General features: G+C 39.1%; 1 protein-coding gene across 6 annotated transcripts in view; it reads right to left on the bottom strand.

The window, feature by feature from the left end:
• Positions 1 to 21531, bottom strand: part of LOC111862160 (nucleolysin TIA-1) — an 872186-nt gene that overhangs the window by 41889 nt on the left and 808766 nt on the right. For all 6 annotated transcript variants that reach the window (XM_023847344.2, XM_023847339.2, XM_023847340.2 and 3 more), the window contains one exon: positions 13024 to 13204. In XM_023847344.2, coding sequence (XP_023703112.1) covers positions 13024 to 13204 — 181 coding nt within the window. The remainder of the gene's footprint in view (positions 1 to 13023; positions 13205 to 21531) is intronic.

Below are 21531 nucleotides of genomic sequence, written 5' to 3'. Positions count from 1 at the left end.
TGTGGTTTCAGTTTCCGCCGCGAGATGGTAGCTATTTGCGGCATCACTACCGATTTCTACTCATAGATGGCTGTTGTATCGCTAACGCAGCAATGAATATTTTATGTTCATGAAAATAAACATAGGTGTGATTGCATTTCGACTGGCCGAGTCGTTTCACATATTGGACCTTCTTCATGAATATCAACCAAACTCAGCTATAAGACATGTATTCTCAGCTTTGATGGCGTAGAAGTTTATTTAAATTTGCGTACATTACTTTCCTTTCTATTCGACCTGCTCAAAGCCCTGATTTTTATTTTGGAGGTCCTTGCTTCGATTCTTGACCCAACGGTCATCTATCTTGTTTGATAATCGTAATATGCTTAGTCCTTCCAAGTAGATGCTGTGACAGCACCTTAAGCTAGGCCACGGTCGTTTGCTTGCATAGTCATCTAAATTTATCATCAAAATTATTAACCTATATATATATATATGTATTAAGACGCTTCTCATCTGCATGTTATATATAATCCATGCATCTGAGAAAGCATCTTAAACTGACTTACTGAGCAGATCATGACAATGACTACACAGTACGCCTATTAACGTATTCACTTAGATATACCTGTATATCTATTTAAGGACATATTTTTAAAAATTGGAAAAAAAGGACATCTGACCATGGTTGCTCTTGTGTACCAGGTATAAACCAATTTCAGCGAAGACGCAGTACTTTCTACAATATGTAGAACAGTAACGCTGCATTTATGGGTTGAACTTGCAAAATAAACTTCGATCGTGCCATATGAGTTAAGGATATCTTTTATTGAAGGACAGTGAAACCACCTTTGACAGTTTAAGATCTTGTTGACATTTTGTGAAAGAATTGTAATGCAGAGTAGATCTATACAACGCTAAAGCAAACCCCTGTGTTAGATGTGACCTCATCTTACGTCAAGTCAATTTACAAACTTTCCATATTCTTGATGCAGATGGAAGGAATTTAATTTATCGCTTAATTCTTTACAACTTCGGTTTCGTAAAATTACACGGCTCTTTGAAGAAAAATAAGTAATATTGTGTTAGATTTAAATTTATATAAGGAGGAAATTTGATAATCTCGAAAAGTTAGATTTAAAAAATAAAAGGTAAATATTTAAAGATATAATTAAATTATTTAGGGAAACTGGAAAAAAAAATATAGGGATGGAGAAGAGTAAAAGAAATACTGGATAAATCAGTGATAAAAACACGTAACCGAAACATGTACACATAGTGAAAAGCAAAAGAACAGATTCGGCAGAACTGAGGACTTGGGACCCTTCGCTGGATAAACAGAGCTACACATGAAAGTAAACAATACTGATGTAGTGCGTAGGAAACTAAATGCTTAAGATGTCGATTTATTTTATTTTTTTTCCTTGTCACTACGGCCCCAGTGGGCCTAGGCCTACCACCATGAACTAAGATGTCGATTAGCGAAAATGAATACCAGGCACAGGAAGAGAGGAAAATGCCACCTAATAGAAAGGACGAAGACAGCAGAACAAATCTATCGTACAGTCATGTTTATAATCTATAGGACGCATACTGTGAGGGAGCCCAAGGAGACATTTTACAGACAATTTAATTCTGTCGAGGCATTAAATTGCCTAATTAGTAAAGGGAAGTATATATTCTTATTCTTATTATTACTACTACTACTGCCACTGTGGTCTAGTGGTCAGCATTCTTGGCTACAGATCCAAAGGTCCGGGTTCCATTCCCGGCGCTATCAGATTTTCTGAGAAATAGTGGGTCTGAAACGGTCCACTCAGCCTCGTGATGATAAGTGAGGAGCCATTTCAAGGAAATGGAGGCTCCGGGCTAGAGAACCGAAATTAACGGCCTCTTGGATGCGTTGCGCTGACCACGCAACACCCTCTAGCCAACGACTAACCGCATAAGCTATGGCGCGGCCTCTAATTGCACTAACTTTGTAACTGGCTCCTGTAACTTTTGAGTTCACATGTAAAATAAATAGCTACTAGTTGTCAATAAATCCAATCATCCAATCTAAACCCCTGTCTATAGTCACCAATACACGTGACGTCATTAGACATTTACGGAAATTCTCGCCGCTGCATGACACACACACATGAGCCACTATTTATGCATTGATGGCGACAAGTATTTCGGTCCTTACTTTGTTGGCGAGTCTTCGACGGATTACGTTTCTAGTAGAGGAAAACAACGGCTCAATATATGATCGTTTCAGTTGCAACATTTCCTTGGCTTCTTCAGCTACTTCTGTAATTTATTAATTTTGCTTGTATATGTCCTTTGAAGATTATAACGCAATGCCAACGCTAGGTTATTAATATCGACTGCGCTTTTCCTGCTTTCGCCACAATGGAGTATGTCTGGGCGGATCCTCAGTACCTGCACAGCCTCGGGTGAGCTGATCATATCTCTCAGTAGGTACAGCAGCAGGAGTTCCTAGCGTGGCACAGCCTTGTAATTAGGCAAAAGCATGTGTTCCGCGATTTCACTGGACTCCCCATATCTCTTGTTTCTATCAACTGGCAATGCTTTTATTTTATTATTATGAACTTTCTGTAATTCCTAGCGGGAATCACTAGATCTGCTCCTAATTTAGCCATTTATTAGTGGCATCTTTATCAGTGGTATATTATTATTATTATTATTATTACACCGATGCCTTAGAGAAATTAAGCCTACAATCTTTACATAAACGGAGACATCACCTTGATGCATTTTTTTTTTGTTCAGGTCTGTCGTGGATTTAAATCTTGCTCTTCTCTTTTGGAAAACATCGCTTTCATATTGTTGCCCGCGTTCGCTTCCGCGGTAATGTGTTTACCGAGCCGTTGCCTAGTAATGAACTGTTCCGGCTTTCAAGCGTCATGCCACCATGCAAATAAAGTTAGTAGTTTTTCATCAGTGGACTAATTCAGACAAATTGTCATCGTAATTACGAATCAAATTTGAAATACTTAAATTTCAAAACAGTTTATTCCGGACTATATCTTGATTCGTTATTTTTGTTAACGTTTTCAAGAACAAGCTCAGTCTTTGCTTAATTATGGATACTGGTCTCCATGTATCCAATGAGTGAATTATGGACTTCTCCACCTTTAATATCAGTAATGCCTCGAGACTGGGCCCTTCATCAAGGTGTGCCATAGCTGAAAACAACATCTGCCGATAGTTACTACAGGATTCTGACGATGGTGTATAACACACAGAGATATTGGATTTTCGGACTTTATCCATCGTCCTGGTTTTAAGATGACTAAGAAAAGCACGACGTTTCGGAAGCTGTATCTGTTTCCGTCCTCAGGTGAGGGAAAACACCTATTCTGTTGGGTCCCTTAGAAAGTGCTACCCTCAATCACTATAGTCTTAGTGTTTTGTGACATCGGTTGTCCTGTGATTGATGCCGGCTCTTTCTAAGGGACCCAACAGAATAGGTGTTTTCCCTCGCCTGAGGACGGAAACAGATCCAGTTTCCGAAACGTCGTGTTGTTCTTAGTTATCTTAAAACCAGGACGATGGATAAAGTCGGAAAATCCAATATCTCTGTGAACATCTGCAGATGCCTGGACATTATCTCCTCCGAGGATAGTATTTCCTTCATTTAATCCTACTTAGGTCATAGATCCTGTTATCTGAACTGCTTTAGTTTTTGTATTTAATTCTTGGTCTGGATTTTAATGTAGCTTTAGTTTTGCACACATAGTGTGCTCCTCAGTTAAAGGTTTCTCTGGCAAGAAGTCAACTAAAGCAACTTCATTGAATTACTACTGTTATTATTGTCAACATCACAATCAATGTTATCGCCTTCACTTCATGTCATTCTGTTGCTTCACACTTCTTACCCACACCTCCTACTTTTGCTGTTGACTTTGGTAAGGTTGTAAAGCGTTTCAGACCTTCGAAGCGCGTGGGCGCTGACCGACTTCCATTTTTGTCATTAAGGGATGCTATCATATATTTATACATCTTTAACCTTAGTGCAACTAGTGAGACATTTCCATCCTGTGGAAAGAGGCTGCTGCTGCTGCTACTGTTCCACTTTCTTAAAAAAGTTAGCAGTATGGTTAGTAACTATAGACCTGTCTCTTACTCTTTCCAAAGTTTTTTAATTTATCATCCGTGATCATTTATCTTATTTCTTTAAACATAACCTTAAACTTTCTCAGCATGGTTTCTGTAGGCATGGTTCCACTTCGACCAATTCGGTTACTTACGTTGCTAATCTTTTGTACTCAGTTTGAACTCAAGGTCAAACTATTCCGTTTATTTCAATTTATGTAATGTCAATGGTTTGTTAAATAGTTTCATAGATACAGAGATATTGGATTTTCAGACTTTATCCATCGTCCAGTGATTGAGGCTAGCTCTTTCTAAGGGACCCAACAGAACAGGTGTTTTCCCTCACCTGAGGACGGAAACAGATCCAGTTTCCGAAACGTCGTGTCTTTCTTAGTTATCTTAAAAACCAGGACGATGGATAAAGCCCGAAAACCCATTATCTCTGTGTGTTATACACCATCGTCAGAATCCTATAGTAACTATTAGTTTAATAGATACTTGACCAACAGAGAAGCGCCGGTTATAGTCCCTGACACCCTGTTCTCTTCTTATGCTACGAAGTCTCGTGTTCCACAAGGATCCAGGTTAGGGCCTTTGCAGGTTAATACTTTTATTACTGATCTTTATGGATCCATTCTTCATTCAAATTTCTTTGTTTGTTGATGACTGTAAGCTGTACCGTATTATCACGAAGGATCCAATTTAGGACACTTGCGAGGTAGTACTTTTATTAATGATCTTTATGGATCCATTAATGATTCCAACTGTCTTGTTTGTCGATGACTTTAAGATGTACCGTTTTGTCACGAATGTTGCAGATTGCCGGCTTTTGCACTGTGATACAGACACTGTTCAGAATTGTTGTTTGGATAACCTACAGTTATATGCTTTACTCGTGAAATTACAGTATTACTTCTAGTTACGAATTATGTGACATGTTGCCAGTGTAGTACAGATACTGGAGCCGTGTTAGACCATAAACTTTACTTTCAGAGTCATGTCGACTTTTTCCAGTAGGCCTGAAAACATTAGGTTTTATTCTTTTTATTGCATTTTCCTTTTCTGCTACGCACAGCCTTGCGATTTTGTATGACGGTCTAGGAGGCCTAAATTCGAGTACGCTTTTTTGGCCGGAGAGGTACGCGGTAGCGTAGTTGGTTGAGGCACTATGCTATAATTCGGAAGGTCTCGGGTTCGAGTACCGATGAGGTGGAATTTTTCAATTTATATATTCTTTCCAGCCGCAATATGGCCCTGGGGTCGACTCTACCTCTAAAAGAAGTAAGTACGAGGAATTTTCCTAGGGTGCAAAAGGGCGGCCGGCGCGTAAGGCTGACAATTTTACCGCCATCTCTGAGATGACTGCCTAGAAGATGTGGAAGCCTCGATGCCTCACAACCCTATGGGCCTTCACGGCCGGTTACGGGACAGTTTTCCTTTTACCTTATGTAGCGGGGAACTCCATCACATTGATTGCTTGATCTAAGCTTGAAAAAATCCAAAAGAAAGTTTAGCCTCATGCTATAAAAGATTTATTATTGGAACTTATGATAATATGTAGAAGCCATATTAGTTAGGTCGAAACTTTCAGAACTCAATTTGATTCAGCGATTCCTTGACGCTCTGTTTCTCATTAGTGTCTTTAAGAAGATACTCAGCTGCATATCCAGTTTAAATGCTGCTAGTTTACGTGCACTTGTTAGGTCAATGAGAGGCTTTCCAAATTNACCGCTACCGCCACAGCCGCCACCAGCACCACCACCACCTTGACTTTGTGTTGAGAGTGGACACAGTCCAGGTTTCACTGATATTTTCAAAATCGAATGAATTAAGGAGAGAAAGAATACAAGTTTCCGCGAGATGTCTCTCGCGTAGTGTGGAGGGGGTTAAAACGACAGCTTCAAAGAACCAACAGCGAATAGACGAGTTTAAACGAATTTGGAAACGAATGGAGGCCCAGAATGAAATTACACTTTGCGAACAAGTCAATCGTTGTAGTTATTTATCCAGCGAGAATACACGGCATATCGAGGGAGTGGGAGGGTCTATTGTATTGTAGTTGCTATTGTTATTGATATAACCGTTTGAATTATATGTATGTAGCTCCTAAAAATCACATTAAAATCCTTGTGTAATTAGTTCAATTGTGTTGTAAAGCTATACATTGTAAATTGACACGAATCCGACTTCATTACAGGGTCTGGTTTGTTCGTCCGTCGATCTCCGTACCAGCTTCTGACAGAAACAAAAAATGATTGCCCCAACGAACATGGACCCACACCACTACTGAAACCAATCGAAATAAATAAAACAGAGAATTACTTGTTTCATCCAAAATTAGAAAAATGAGTGCGACAAACAAAGGTTCACTGGCTATAAATAGACATACAAACGCGTTGTAAACGCATTGCAGAGCTTGTTGAGTGCTGCATGTGGGAATACGAGTACTTATGACTAGAAAATGTAATTTCTTGACAGCCCCTGGTACTGTGGTATTCTGCTATATTTTCTGGAGTATAAACGGAACAGCTGCAACATTTTATTCTGCAATCGTCTCTGCTTGTCCTTCGGATAAAATGCATAACATGAACCCACAAGAGCGATATCGGATCCGAATGTCCGTCTGCTAAAATCTTTCACTTCCTAGCTACTGAAAGAATTTAAAGGAAATTTCATAATAAGTCTACCCTAGAAGTTACTGAATTGATTTATTTCTAGTTCTTACCGGTTCGAATATAGATCCATCTCTAATCAAGCTAAAATGAAAGTAAATTCTCGTAGAAGCAATTCATCCTTTAAATAACTGGTCACAAACTAACTCCATGGATCCGGGTTCTCCTTAAGAGGCCAACAATTGCTCACCCACTCACGAAATTTTCAGCATTTTATTAAACCCGAAGGTTTATTTGCCGCGTACACAAGAACCCTCCATTGGCCTCTGTCTTAAGCCAGATGAATCCAGTCCAGATCTCCAAATCCTTTATTCCAAGATCCATTTTAATACGTCTACGTTCTCTTCTTGTTTCCCATGCGTTCTACTTTCCCTGTGCATCCAATCCTGCCTGACTTGGTCGTTATAATTACACTTGGTGTACAAGTTATGAAGCTCCTCATTATGCAGTTTTCTCTAAACTTCTCCTCTTTCAACTGTCTTCAGTCCAAAGCCTCTCTTGATCACCCTGCTTACTAAGACCTTCAAAATAACTGACGCTACAGATGGGGTTTTTGTCAACACGGAATGGTGGGTCCCCGAGTTAACAATGGTGCAGAAGGTCTCCAGATATTGAAGTGAGCTACGAATATATTGAATAGGCAGTAGCGGACAACCGACACAGTGTTATTATGCATTTTGGGGAACTGGCAGGTGTTAATTCTTCATAGTTATGAAATTTAAAAAGGAATTTGGTGTGTGTTTGTGAACACAGCTATGAACCTTTTGTTTCTGTAAGGAGCACTAACTGTTTCATCAACTCAGCGACTACTAATTTCTCAAAAATGATTCTTCTCAGAGGTGTTGTTTAATTAGATAGTTGGCTGGTTCATTAATTAGTTATATATTACATTGATATCTCAGAGACCTACTTTAAACTTTTAATCAATATGGTCAAATTACAATACAAATACTTTTTGAAGAAAGCAGTATTCTGGGATGTGGGGTCGTGTAGATACTCACAACTGCTCACACTGGTTCCTCGTTCGCGGATTTTCTTATTTTTGATTTGCTTCATTCTGGTCCGTCACACTAACAATTACAAATATAAATCACTCCGTCCAATGTGACCTGTAAGTTTTTTACTATATGAAAACTTAACACCCTTAAGTTTTCATGTAGTAAAAAACTTACAGGTCACATTGGACGGAGTGATTTATATTTGTTTCTTATTTTTTTATTCTACCCTGAAGATGGAGGCGATACATTCCTCCGAAACGTCGGTTAACGCAATATCTACTCTGTGTCACATCCCACAAGACTACTTTCGTCATAGTCACCGCTGTGAAAACCTCGAATCCTACAAATACTTTTTGTTTTCTGCAGTGCTCTGCCTCAAATGCTGACAAGGCCTATCATTATCAGCAATAAAATTTGTGTTCCTGCGCATTACCGTATTCGTATTGCTGATTAACGGCCAAGAGCAGGAATCATGGTCCTGTCGAAAGCAGAATATGTCCTCTTTCTTAATTATATCCACTATAGCTCTCTATGGCCGGTCACGCTAGCCGAGCGGTCTAAGGCGTGCACTGTCTTCGCTCGCTCGGAAGCCGGGATCGTGGGTTCGAATCCCACTCAGGGCATGGATGTTGTTTGAGCGTTTTTCTGTGTTTGTCTACAGGTAGAGGCCTTGCGAAGAGCTGATCGCTCGCCTACCGAATGTGTATGATATAGAAAAACCGAAGTGAACGGAGTTCAAGGAGGTAGGCCTAGGCCCACTGGGGCTGTAGTGCCAAGGGAAAAAAAATTGTTTATGAAGTGAAGAAACCATTAATTATTAACATTAGCTTCCAAACAACTGTAGTAATAACGAATTGAGGAAATTTTTCTGTGGCCAAGTAACTATTTTTTTTCAATCATTCGCGACCATGACTACGCCAATTCACGCAGTGTTTCTCTAACAGAAAAAAATTACAATACTAAGCAAAAAACGAGAATGAAATTGCAACAACTCAGTTCTGCTGCTGTTGCTTATCAGCAGACCGTCTCTGTGTTGTCTGGTCACACATACAGAGAAAACTGCTCAGCCGCAGAATGTACTGAAAAACACTACAATAGAGGAGCATGTATTTAAATAAAAAATTAGCATGCTGAAAGGGAGTAGCATTTATCTGCTCCGAACTTTCCATTTCCGGCATCCTCGTAAGTAGTGAAAATATACAAAAGTGTTCATTCACGGCTCATTTCGCACTAGGAACACTTTGACTGTCACTGCAAGGCTTCCCAATTAAACAAATTCTATCAAAGTTTTAATTCCATTACAAATATACTGTCTCACGTTTCCATCGTGTGTCATAAGAAAACTCTATTGCGAAATCTGAGAAAATTGCTTTATAAGAAAATAAGACCAAATAAGCTACTAATAACACCACGGCTTCATATACATACTAAGGAGTACAAGAAGCACACTGCTTATTTCTGACAGCGCGACAAAGTGAGAGACATTTCACTTCGGGGTGAGGAAGCGTGTCACTTTGTCGAAAGGTTCCCAAGCTTTCTGATGACAGTATGAAATCGGAGAAGAGTGGTAAGAAATATTACCTAGACACAGGGGTAGAGGAATTTTGATATGATTAACGGCAGAATTTTAAAATTCGGATGTACACTGTTGTATCCTCCATAACATGAGGTTTAGTTTTGATACTTTATAAATTGGGGGGCTGCATAAGAATTATACGGTACCTCCTTTGAACTCGGAACCCATCATAGAATTTGGTGCAGAGAGAGGAAGGCCAATATAACTCACGTCTACAATGCCGGCTGCAGGACTTACTTGCTCACTGCAATACGGCAAACAAACTTATACAAAAGTGCCGTATGCTTTCGTAACATGAGTGCCGTTGCTTTACTGATAATTTCAGTTGCATTATCACTTGATGTAATATTACACTGGTCCGAGAATGCGCCGTATTTAAAAGTTCTTACACCTCCAAAAATACGTCGCACATCCATTACAAAAATCAGTCGGTTAATAGTTAGACGGAAAAATAGTTGTTTACTGTGAAAAGCCAGAAACATAAATATGCAACATGGCGAAACGCGTACGTCTTAAAGAAATAAAGCAGGTAAGAAAATAGCAGGCTAACTTAGTAATCACTGATTCCATGGCGAAGCTCATCAAAATACGAGTATCATAAATGGCCTCAAACTTTGAGGGTTATTTGAATAAAGGATCTAAGATGTTTTTTATTTTTTAATATGACAATGAAAAGTATTTTCGAATAAGTCTTACGTACTTTAATGGGATCTGTACTTTATGGTCTGCATATATTTTGTAGGACGATCTATTCTTGATAGAACCGATTAAGTTATGAAGAAACAGTCTTCTGAGATGTGATGCAGTTTAGATATTGTGTTAACCGACGTTTCGGACTAAATAGTCTGTTAGCACCTGCTGACGCTGGTTCCTCGCTCGCGGATTTTCTTCTTTTTCTTCTACCTTAAAGATGGAGGCGATACTCTCCTCCGAAACGTCGGTTAACACAATATCTACACGGCGCCACATCCCAGAAGACTGCTTTCTTCATAGTCATCGCCGTGAAAACCTCAAATCTTATATACGGTTAAGTTACAATTGGTATTCATGTGAGGTACAAGTTACACTGAATCCACACGAACAAAAATTAGATTTATACGATAAATTTTAGTGTAGGCTACATGCACTAGATATAACTGTTGTCCGTCAAGTAATTTTGGATATAGGGGGTGAGAACTCTCGATCACGTACCGAAAGCATAAAAATGACTTACTACTCAACGGGTACATGAAAATAAATATAAGCTTCATTAAGGTCTGCAGGTTTTCTCATGAAAACTATCTAACCTGAGATACACAAACGGCTTTACAATGTGGGCTGAGCCACTTGATGCTAGAATCCACTTGGAAAGTTTCAACGTTGCTTATTTTTCGTAAAAAAGGTGTTCACTAATGCAGCTGTATGGAGATATTCCCATAATTCCCTATACGTGTAGGTATATTGTATGGGAGATAATCAGGGTCATGTTATTTGGAAAAAAATTTATATTTTTATTGCTATTTTCACGGAAGTTACTTGAAAGAGTAGTTGTATCCTTTTCATAATAACAGGCTCAATTCCTGCTCAATTTAATAACACAAACCAAACACCGAATTTAAAGTNTTAACTATTAACTATTTTAACTCACTGTCCAGGTATTAATGCGTACATTTCTAATTCTAAATACATTTGATGTTAAATTGTTCTATTTTGTTGCTATCCTAAACATGGAAATAAGACATTCCTCAGAAAAGTTCGTAACCACCTATCCAATGCGCCGGTTTCCCACAGCGGCGGCCAGGATTCGAGCCCAGGTCATGTGGGATTTATGGTGAACAAAGTGGCACTGAGGCAGGTTTTCTGTGAGTACTTCGGTTTCCCTGCCAATTCTCATTCCACCGACTGCTCCACACTCATCAGCTAACATCCGGGGCTGGTACAACACACCAGCCAGTGACCGACGTAACAAGTGGACTCAGTTTCACCCCACCCCAAGAAACTACAAAAAAAAAAAACAGACTAAAAAACACCCATGAAACTACATGGTTTCACAGACCACAAGACCACACTCTACTCTTCACGTCACCTACACAACTACACCGAAAATTTATGAACAAGTTGATAGATCGTTATGACATACGTCATAGGGGGACACTTCAAATGACTACTTTGGATATTTTACGTCAGTAGTAATATGGCGAATAACCTAACTGATGCCACCACTCAATACAGAGTCCTGGAATTGTGTATAACAGATCTTTTTCCGTTGCTTATTTATCGATGCTGTCAGTGTCGGGGTCTCTATAGCGTCAGCAATTTGGATAATTAATGAATTTGGAGCAAGTGTTGGAAATAATATTGGCAGAGGAAATCGATGTATTACGAGAAAAATCGCCCTAGGGCCATTCTGACCATCATAAATCTCAAATGACCTTACTTGGGATCGAAACCGGCCGTCGAGAAAGGTAGCCAGCCACTAACCACTTGAACTACAACCTAATAACAGGTATTCGAAAAAATATACAATTTTTTTTGAGATAATTGCTTTTGTAGAACGGCGGCGATGCCGAAGTGTCCATCTAGCTTTCAGTTTCAGAGCGATAAATAATAAAATCTCTCTCTCTTTGTCTTCTTCCTGTTGCTCCCACCTGGAGCATAGGGCATTCATGAAACGCTTTGTTTCATTTCAGTTTCTTAATTTTGAGACAATCGGTAGAACTCCCTGGAAAGGGGATCAGCTCGTCGCAAGGCCGCTACCTACACACATATAGAACAAACGCCGTCATCCATCATGTATTTAGTTATCCTGTTGCGTTACTATATCTAAAACTGTTTATTTACTATACAGTCCGTCAACAATGCAACAAATTGTTCCTTCTTTTTTTCACTTTCGATACATGTTTCGGCCCTAAATGGCCATCTTCAGGTGTCTTACTATGCTAAAACTGCTACACTGCACTAATATTATCGATTCATCACATATGCAACTGTACGCTTCATGATTCAAAACGTCATAATCGTAGATTATAATATTAGCATATATCTGTAGGACTGGAAGCTTGTGAGATAAGAAGGTGTGTTTCATGGGCTGTGGCCAAAACTCCTTGCTTGATTCCCATATATCAGGACTACTCTTCACTTTTTAGTAGCTTTTGTGACAGTCTCTTCAAAGAAAAAAAGGACAAACATGTAAATATTATTCCAACTTAAACAAAAGCTGGTCAAAATTGGTTAATTATTACTTTTCACGGAATAAAGAACACTATACAGAAAGTCACTGTTCCGTGGTATCGCGTAAAAGAATTCCTACCTAGTACGTCGCCTATACATGACAACGAAACAGATTAAACTTTTACGATCAAGTTTCTCATTAAACAGCTTACACGTCCATTTCGAGTCTCTTTGGCCTTTTAGAAAAGAGTATATCATCCGATTTCACGTGGTGATAGTCACAGGTTACAAATATCTGTGGCCATTCAAATTTTCCGTATCTCTCCTATGTAATGTAATTATACAAAATAGAACAACTGCTTTAGCACTTTGCGTTGTTTTGGAAGGTAATTTCCGTTCTTCGTTTCAGATTTAGAACGGTAACTAAACAGATTTGAAAAGACACACTCGGACACAAACATGCATTTCTCGAAAATAAGAAGTTTAATACAGTTCTTATGCAGAGAGCAGTGACTGTGTGTTGCACGTCAAGGTGTTTCCTACTCACCTGACGAAGGCGTAGCCCTTGTCCTTGAAAACTCGGATCTCCTGGATGTTTCCGAAAGCTGAGAAGGTTTTCTGCATGAGTTCCTCAGTGAGGCCATTGGTGAGACCCCCGCAGTACACCGTGCAGTTGGTGGGGCTTGACTGGTTGTACACCTCATCGAACGTGAGTGGCTTCGCGTTCACTGCACAGACAACAAAGCCTGAGTGTTAACTGCGAAACAAAGTTAAGGGTTTAATTAATCTGAATTATACGTGCAGACAACATAGCCTAAGATGTCGCTGCAACACATCCAGCGGAAAGAAATGGAAATGTGTGGATAATTAATCTGGATCAAAGTGAACAGACAACAAAGACTTGATCGTTAAATGAGTATTAAAGTTAAAGGTTTAATTAATCTGGATTATACGTGCAGGCAACATAGCCTTAATAAGTTGCTAGATTATCTTCAGTGAAAAAAAAAATACTGTGAGCACCCTGCAGAGAGTACCAAGGAGCAAAATCTGACTATTGTATCATCAGAGTAGAGTGCAAAGGTGCAAACCTATTCTAGTCTCTTTGACACCCAAAATGGAATCCATTCTCTGTTACATCTCATTTCTTACAGGCGCTAATTGATTGTTCTATCATTTAACGACTTTGTTTCAGCTGTATATATCAGAGTAACCTGAGATGGAGAGGCGACCATAAGTGTTTGGGGCGTAAGAATTTGTAAAGATGGCAGTCATGGCCTATCCAATAGCCCCACCCCGGTATTGGCATGTAGAGATTCTAACGCGTCCAAAATTCTAACCGGATATTACCTTGTTTCTGCCCTGAGAGTAATAAACCATGTGACGAGTAAATAATTTTGTAAATACCTCCAATCTGTTATTCGTAGAAAGACGAGTATGTCAAAATGCAGAGTCTGGGGCCTTGTTTTCGCCTGTTTGCTGCAGTAAACCTTTCTTTTCTTTTGAAGTGCATACGGAAAATGTGCGTATTACGAGAAAAGGCAAACGACTGGTTATATGCGAAATAGCTTGGCACGTTNTCCAATCTGTTATTCGTAGAAAGACGAGTATGTCAAAATGCAGAGTTTGGGGCCTTGTTTTCGCCTGTTTGCTGAAGTAAACCTTTCCTTTTCTTTTGAAGTGCGTACGGAAAATGTGCGTATTACGAGAAAAGCCAAACGACTGGTTATATGCGAAATAGCTTGGCACGTTCAAAGTTAGACACACCGCACTTTCTTCCCTTCCCTTTCCTTTTTATTTTAGCTTCTTGCTTCGGTTCTTTTATAAGAGAAACTCAGAAGAAGTTTTCCGTGTAATTTACGTTTCATGATGAGAGTTCAAAGAACACAGAGCGAAGTGTGTGTGGGGAGGGTAGGGGGTGGTTGCAGTATAAGCTGTAAGAAGTCTCAGATACTCCCGGCTATGGAAAACGAGGATCCGATAACAAATGGATATTAATCCATTCTGTTTAAAGGGTGAGAGTACTATTGCGAGACGAGCTAGTTTAGCTAAGTAACCGGTTACTGGACTACTGGGGTTCAATACCCTACAGAAGAAACAATTTCTCTGTTTTCAACCGCTCCTGTGTGGTCTCTTCTATTTCCTTCTGCCAGACAGATTACGTCATGCAATCTTTACGCCTTAATCTATCGTTTCTTGGGAACTGGGAAATTATGAATTATGAAATATTTAATGTTGCTATTATTATTGCTGTTAAAGCTATACATTTCTTTTTGTCGTCTGGTAAAAATAACTTGACTGTATTAATGGCATCACTATTATCATTTAAGTGATCCAAATTGCCTTGTTCTCTCTGTGTGTGTATGATATGTTCTGTTTCTTTACTTTACTCGTGCTTTCAGATTTACTGGAAACTGAACATGCAGACATATGAAGAATTGCACTGAATTATTGGATTTAGAGGGACGGGAGGCGTATGGGGCAATTGGGAAACACTCCCAAGATTCTGGTCTGAACTCTATAAGCTCTATCGAAACTATATGAGCCGGACGGTATGTTGATACATGAATGATAACGAATTGGAACTCATTTTGAAGAGAATGGCATCGGTCTGATCGATGAACTATGCCAGAATTTGCATGGAGGAACTGAGGAAAACTACGAAAAGTCTCAGTCAGAATAGCAAATTTTGTGGCTGAGATGCGAATCCAGCGTCTCCCTAATTAAAGTCTATAGCTTTACCTCCAGACTAATGATAATATTAAGATAGATCTCAGAAAGCTACGACAAGAGGGTGTTGACTGGACCCACTTGGCTCAGTACTTCTTGAACACGGTAATAATGTTTCAGATTCCTTGTCCTACTGAGTACATGCCAACGAAAACCGTACGTACAGGACGGAGGTGGTTATGTTCTGTCTTCAGACTAAGCAAGCGGTTATCAGTCTGTCAAATTTTACGTGCAGAGATAAGAGGTTCTCACAAAAGAAAAAAAAAAACAACAGTCTCCGTGGTTTTAGTCAGCAAGCGAACTATACCGACCGAGCGACCGTCGCTTGTCGGCGAAGTTAGTGCCATCTTTAGCGGATAGAGGGTGTCGCATGGTCAGCGCAACGAATCTCCACGGCCGTTAATCTCGGTTTTCTACACCGGAGCCGCTATTTCCTTGAAATAGCTCCTCAATCATCCTCACGAGGCTGAGTGGTCCCCGTTTCAGACCCACTACTTCTAAAAAATCTGGTAGCGTCGGGAATCGAACCCGGGTCCTCTGAATCTGTAGCCAGGAACTCTGACCACTAGACCACAGAGGCGGTCTCTCACAGATCTGAAAATTCAGTTCACAACCATCTTGGATGTTAAGCTTGCAGGTAGGTACCACCGTGTAGGAAGGATCCGCTACCTCCATCTTCAGGGCAGTATCTCAACTTCCCAATGTTCTCGGACAATTAATCGAACACAGGGAACTGCTTCACTCCTGGATGAAGGAGCTGGTTCATATTTGATGGCGATGCTCTTCGGAGAGACGTGATGTATGTAGTTGGCACAAATACGTAATGTGGCGGTGCGATGGTTAGCACTTTTTGCTTCCTGTTTAGGAACACCCGGCTTGGATTGTTCGCCAGAAAATAGGTCACTCAGACTTCCATAATTCGTCTCGGTGCATTGAGACAAGTACCGAGAGGGCAATATAGCAGACGGCAGATGAATCTATGTTTTCATATAACACTACTTTCCTTTTTCAAGTTGGTTGTTTAATGACGCTTTCAGTATTGAGACTATACAACGTCGAAGGCAGAATGATTAATGAATTTGGAACAGCTAGTGGAATGAGAATTGGCAGGGGAAAACGAAGTACTCGTAGATTATCTGCCCCAGTACCACTTCTTCCACAAAAAATCTCACACATGATATGACCTGGGATCGAGCCCTGGCAGCAGCGGTGGGAAGCAGGCGACTAACGGCCCGACCTATGGCATGGCTTATAGAATAATTTAGTTTGTACAGTAGATTGAAATAATATAAAGAGGGACGCGAACAGACGGCCTGAAAATAATACTGAATATTCTGATATGGATATCCTGATGCAGGTCAAGGTAGCTTGAACTGAAGCCACTTCAGTAAATGGGGAGCAGCTCAGTTCAACTCGCCTGTAGTAAAAAATCTGCTTAAATGCGGTGAAGGAAACTTTTTACAAAACACTGGTAATTTAGTTACGAAAGAAACGTCATAATGGTGTATCAAAATGCATGTCCACAAAGTCGCTGACATGCAAATACGCCTGCAGTAAAATAATAAAGCTAAAACTTACAACTAGAAATAAATTTAGTATATACTTCTTTATCAGATTTGTAGTACCGCTGTATCAACTACGGACTCTACGCAGCGGTGTCTACAATAAGAAGCAGTTTCTGGGATTGTCCGGTAGAGTTGGCCACTGTTTCTGAAGAACGTTCCGCCTCCATCAAAGAATATGCAAGCTCACTCTTCGATTTTGAAGATGGAAGAAATATGTTCATCCAAACGCCGGTGAAACCTACCGAGCTATAGAGCTTTAGAACCCAGTTGAATAAACGTTCGTGCCACGGTTATTAACGCTGAGTTGAAGGAATGTGAGACGTAGCTATCACAAGACAGAGGACTGTCGCGAGAAGTTCACGTCTGGATAGCTGGTTTCTCTATGGAGATCAGAGAAAATATTTTCCGTATAAAGATAAAATAATTCCACGCCATGAAGATGTATGGGGAGTGGAGGCATCACTCCACCAATCTCTCATAACTAGGCGGAAGTGAGGTGTCAGCTATCCATTCCGGCCAATTTACCTCCAAGAATACAACTACCAGTAGCCAATGTATAAGAGGATGACTGGGCCTCAGACGTTGCGAGAATAGAATATCTTGCCCCTACCGGGAACTGAACCCGACTACTCGGTTGTGCAGCCTATAGCCTATTCGCTATATCAACCAGTAATCATAAATAGAATACAATCATTGGGACCATGGTGTATTAATACTTTTCAATACCTTAAAGGAATACATGATATGAACTCCGTCTTCAGTGCAACCATGTATTATAAGTGTTTCGTTTTGCTCTGCTTTACACACTACATGTTTCGACCACAAACGGCCATCATCAGGTGTATTACTCACGTATCTGTCACACTGCACTTAGTTTAACATTTAAAATTTAAAAACACAGGTAGCAAAGACATGCAGCGGCACGCACACAGAGAGACTACACAGAATAACACTGGTACAGTACTAGATACAAGAAGTAGCCGCTGCAGCACTATAGACATAGGGCGAGTAACCCTGACATTTTTAAATTTTAAATTTAGAGGAAAATTGGAAAAGATTTTAAAATTAGAACTGAAGANNAGCAGTCTTCTGGGATTTGGCACCGTGTATATGTGGTGTTAACCGACGTTTCGGAGGAACGTATCGCCTCCATCTACAGGGTAGAAGAAAAAATATAAGAAATCTGCAAGCGAAGAGACCGTGAGAACCGGTAGAAACAGACAGTGTCTGCTTTTACGTTCCTCCGAAACGTCGGTTAACACCACATATACACGGTGCCAAATCCCAGAAGACTGCTTTCTTCAATACACCTGGTGATGGCCGTTTGTGGTCGAAACATGTAGTGTGTAAAGGAGAGCAAAACGAAACACTTATAATATATGGTTTGCACTGAAGACGGAGTTTGTATCATGTATCGTGTGGAGTGCAACAGGATGCTTAAATATAATACCTTAAAGGAATTCACTTTTATTTGCAGTACCTGACATGATAATTCAATTAACCAAAGCAATCGAAACCCGGACTATATTATGTGGGAAACACGATGAGTTATCTAACATGAAGACAGATGACGTCTACACTAAAGCCACCATTGTAATATAAGGACTTACGAATTTTTTTATATTAATATAAAAATGAAGTAAGGTAAATTGAAATGAGTGTTGCAGTAAACTGCATATGATTAGACGTGATTCGACATTACAGCTGCAGAAGATGTCAAGCTTCCCTGTTGCGATGCCGTCGGAAAGCGTCCACAATTGACAGAGCTGCTAGCTTCAGAGACGTGCGTGATGTCGAGTTGATGAATGCTATATATACGAATTTATCACGGGTCAGAACACGATCTAACAAGGTTCTGATGCGACACCAGCCTCGAGCTTATTCAGCTATTTAGACAGATGAACAAAACGTATCTATATTAAGCTAAAAACAAAAGCAGTTCATGATGAAGCATACAAGAGTTCATATATTTATAGCGGAAATTTCATTGTCGAAGTTATTTTCATAGTGCAGCGACAGTTTCTACAATACAATTTGAATGAAACTTGTAGCCTATTATAAATACGTATATTGCAATGCTTCAGAACTTTTATAAAAGGAATCTANAATAATAATAATAATAATATCGTGGCACTACTGAATATGTTCAATTTACAAACAAAAAAATACGAGTATTCGATTATGAATTGATTACCAGTGGTAGAAGTACATATTTTAAATAATATCTCTATATAATAATAATTATAATAATTTAAACTTCACTGTCATTATATGTGTATGAGAACCAAGATTCAAGATGGCCACTTAGACTGAATTATGCTGCTTGTACATTTATTTCAATATTATCTGTATAATTCAACTAATCGGCTAATAACACATATTTTGTTGTGCTTTGGCTGAAAATATCTTAATAATATACTTTTTTTATTTTACATAAAGGAGTGTGAATACAAAATTTAGGCCAAAATCAAAGACAATAAATAGTGAAATTTCGATTGAGAATATTGGGGGAAAATTTCACAAGTTGCATCCTTAGCGTCGGATTCGACAATACTTCCACAATTCTTCCACTGACTCGCCTTGTTTGAGTTAAATTCTGCATTGCATATACATGCACATGCTATGGAACTTTAAGTGTTCTGAAAAGTTAGCTTCATAAAATGCAATTAATAACAACAATAGAATTCAATTAAATTCTTTATTTATTTACGTGCTTACTCGGCAGCCCAAAGGTCAACCATGAAAAACATAAGCAAAGATAGACACAAACAGACACATGCATATAGACTAAGACAAAGGACAAAACAAAGCAACTTGGACAATAATAAAAATCTAGCAACTACAATCGTGTCAGCCATTATAGCATATTATTAAGAAACCCGTTTTTTAAACACTCCAGCGTTCCTGCAAACAACAATAGAAGGTGAAGCACATCAAGCAGAAGGACAATTTTAGCTGGAAGAGCAGACATTGAATATAGAAAATTCTTTGATACACAGAGCAGGAAATTGAAGATCAACAGTTTCCAATACAGATGGGCAAAATTCAGAACCAAGGTAAACTTACATCGAGTTGATGCTTCCTCTTACGTAAGGTGTGCAACTTTTAGCTGCTCTCTGGCATAAGCGTAATTGTAATTAATTTGAGGAAAGAAATTATTAAAACACAAGGCTGCAAATTTCTGCTGGATGCTTTCAATTTGTTATACTCAGTAGAGGAAACAGAGTTCCGAACCAAAGAGGCGCATTCAAGCTTATTTCTAGTTACCATTAAATACAATAAACATAACATTCAAGGGCCGAGAACATGAAGGTTACACAGCGAACTAGTTCAACAACTTAAAACGATGTGAAAATATATAGTTGATATGGTTATGAAAATTAAGTTTAGAATTCAGAAATACCCTCCATCTCATCAGCATAGTCAGTAAGAGTTATAGAGGATTGGCAAAATTTATACTCATAGGATTATTTTCCTTGAAAAGGGCATAATTTTAGTCCCAGTAATGCTGAGTTTCACACAGCAGTGTACCAAACTTGCACAGATTTAATGTTAGGCTGCAGCAGATTCCAGTCTCAGGATGTTTAACTTCACGGTACATTTTCATACCATCAGCAGAAATTATATACTTGGAGCAGTTAATTTCACAGCATATACGTATGTTATTAGCAGATACAATGACGAGCAGCGGTCCGAGAGCCTAACCTTGAGGAACATCGGAGAGTAATCCAAACGGCGAAAACAGGGACATGAGATTGTCGGAGGTTAGTTAGGTAGCGGCAAAACCAGTTTACATAACAATAATTGAATTCAGTTCTTTCTTATTTATGTGCCGAGTCAACAGCTACAAAGCCAATTACAGACAAAACACAAAGTAGGCGAATGTAATTACATTATGGACAATCACAAATTCGCTTATTGTGGGGTGGAGCCACCTGGGTCCACTCGGCACGGCGGCCACTGATTGGCCTATTGTAGCCTGCCACGGGTGATTATGATGACGGAGAATTTGGTGGAATGAAGATTGGCAGGGGAAACTAAAGTACTTGGAGAACTCCTACCCCAGCGTCACTTTGACCAGACCCGGGATCGAACCCGGCCCGCCGCGGCGGGAAGCCAGCGACGAACCTCTTGAGCTATGGCGCGGCCGACAATTACAAAAGTCGAAGTCAAATTAAAGGCAAGCACTGGAGGAAAAACACATTAATGCAGAGAAGTAAACAATTAAAAACAAAAAAGTTATAATAATAGTAGTAATAATAATTTCATTAGCACAAATCTAAGTTGTTATTGAGAACTGAGAAATGTAAAATATAAATATTTAGAAAGAATAATAATAAATCGATTCAATTTAATTTATTTCAATTCTTAATTATATACGTGCAAATTTAACAGATCAGAGGCCAATTACAAAGTTAGTACGATTAAGTTGAAGGACACAAAAACAAACAAACAAAATACAATATAAGGCAGTCTGTATGATATTAATAAATTAATAATTCCATGAATAATAGTTCTAGTAATTCAATTCAATTCTGTATTATTTATGTGCTGAGCCAACAGCCGCAAGGCCAATTACAGACACAGCACATTGTAGAAAAAGTAGTCACATACTGGACAGAAGTAACATAAAGTCAAAGAATAATTAAAGGTGAACATTGAAGGAAAAACAAATTAATGCATATAATTAAACAAACATAATAATAATAATAATAATAATAATATCATTATCACAAATCTAAGTTGCTATTGACAATTGAGAA

This window comes from Cryptotermes secundus, unplaced genomic scaffold (genome assembly GCF_002891405.2).
Source record: "Cryptotermes secundus unplaced genomic scaffold, Csec_1.0 scaffold859, whole genome shotgun sequence".
NCBI lineage: Eukaryota > Metazoa > Arthropoda > Insecta > Blattodea > Kalotermitidae > Cryptotermes > Cryptotermes secundus.
This window is presented reverse-complemented; position numbering and strand designations above follow the sequence as displayed.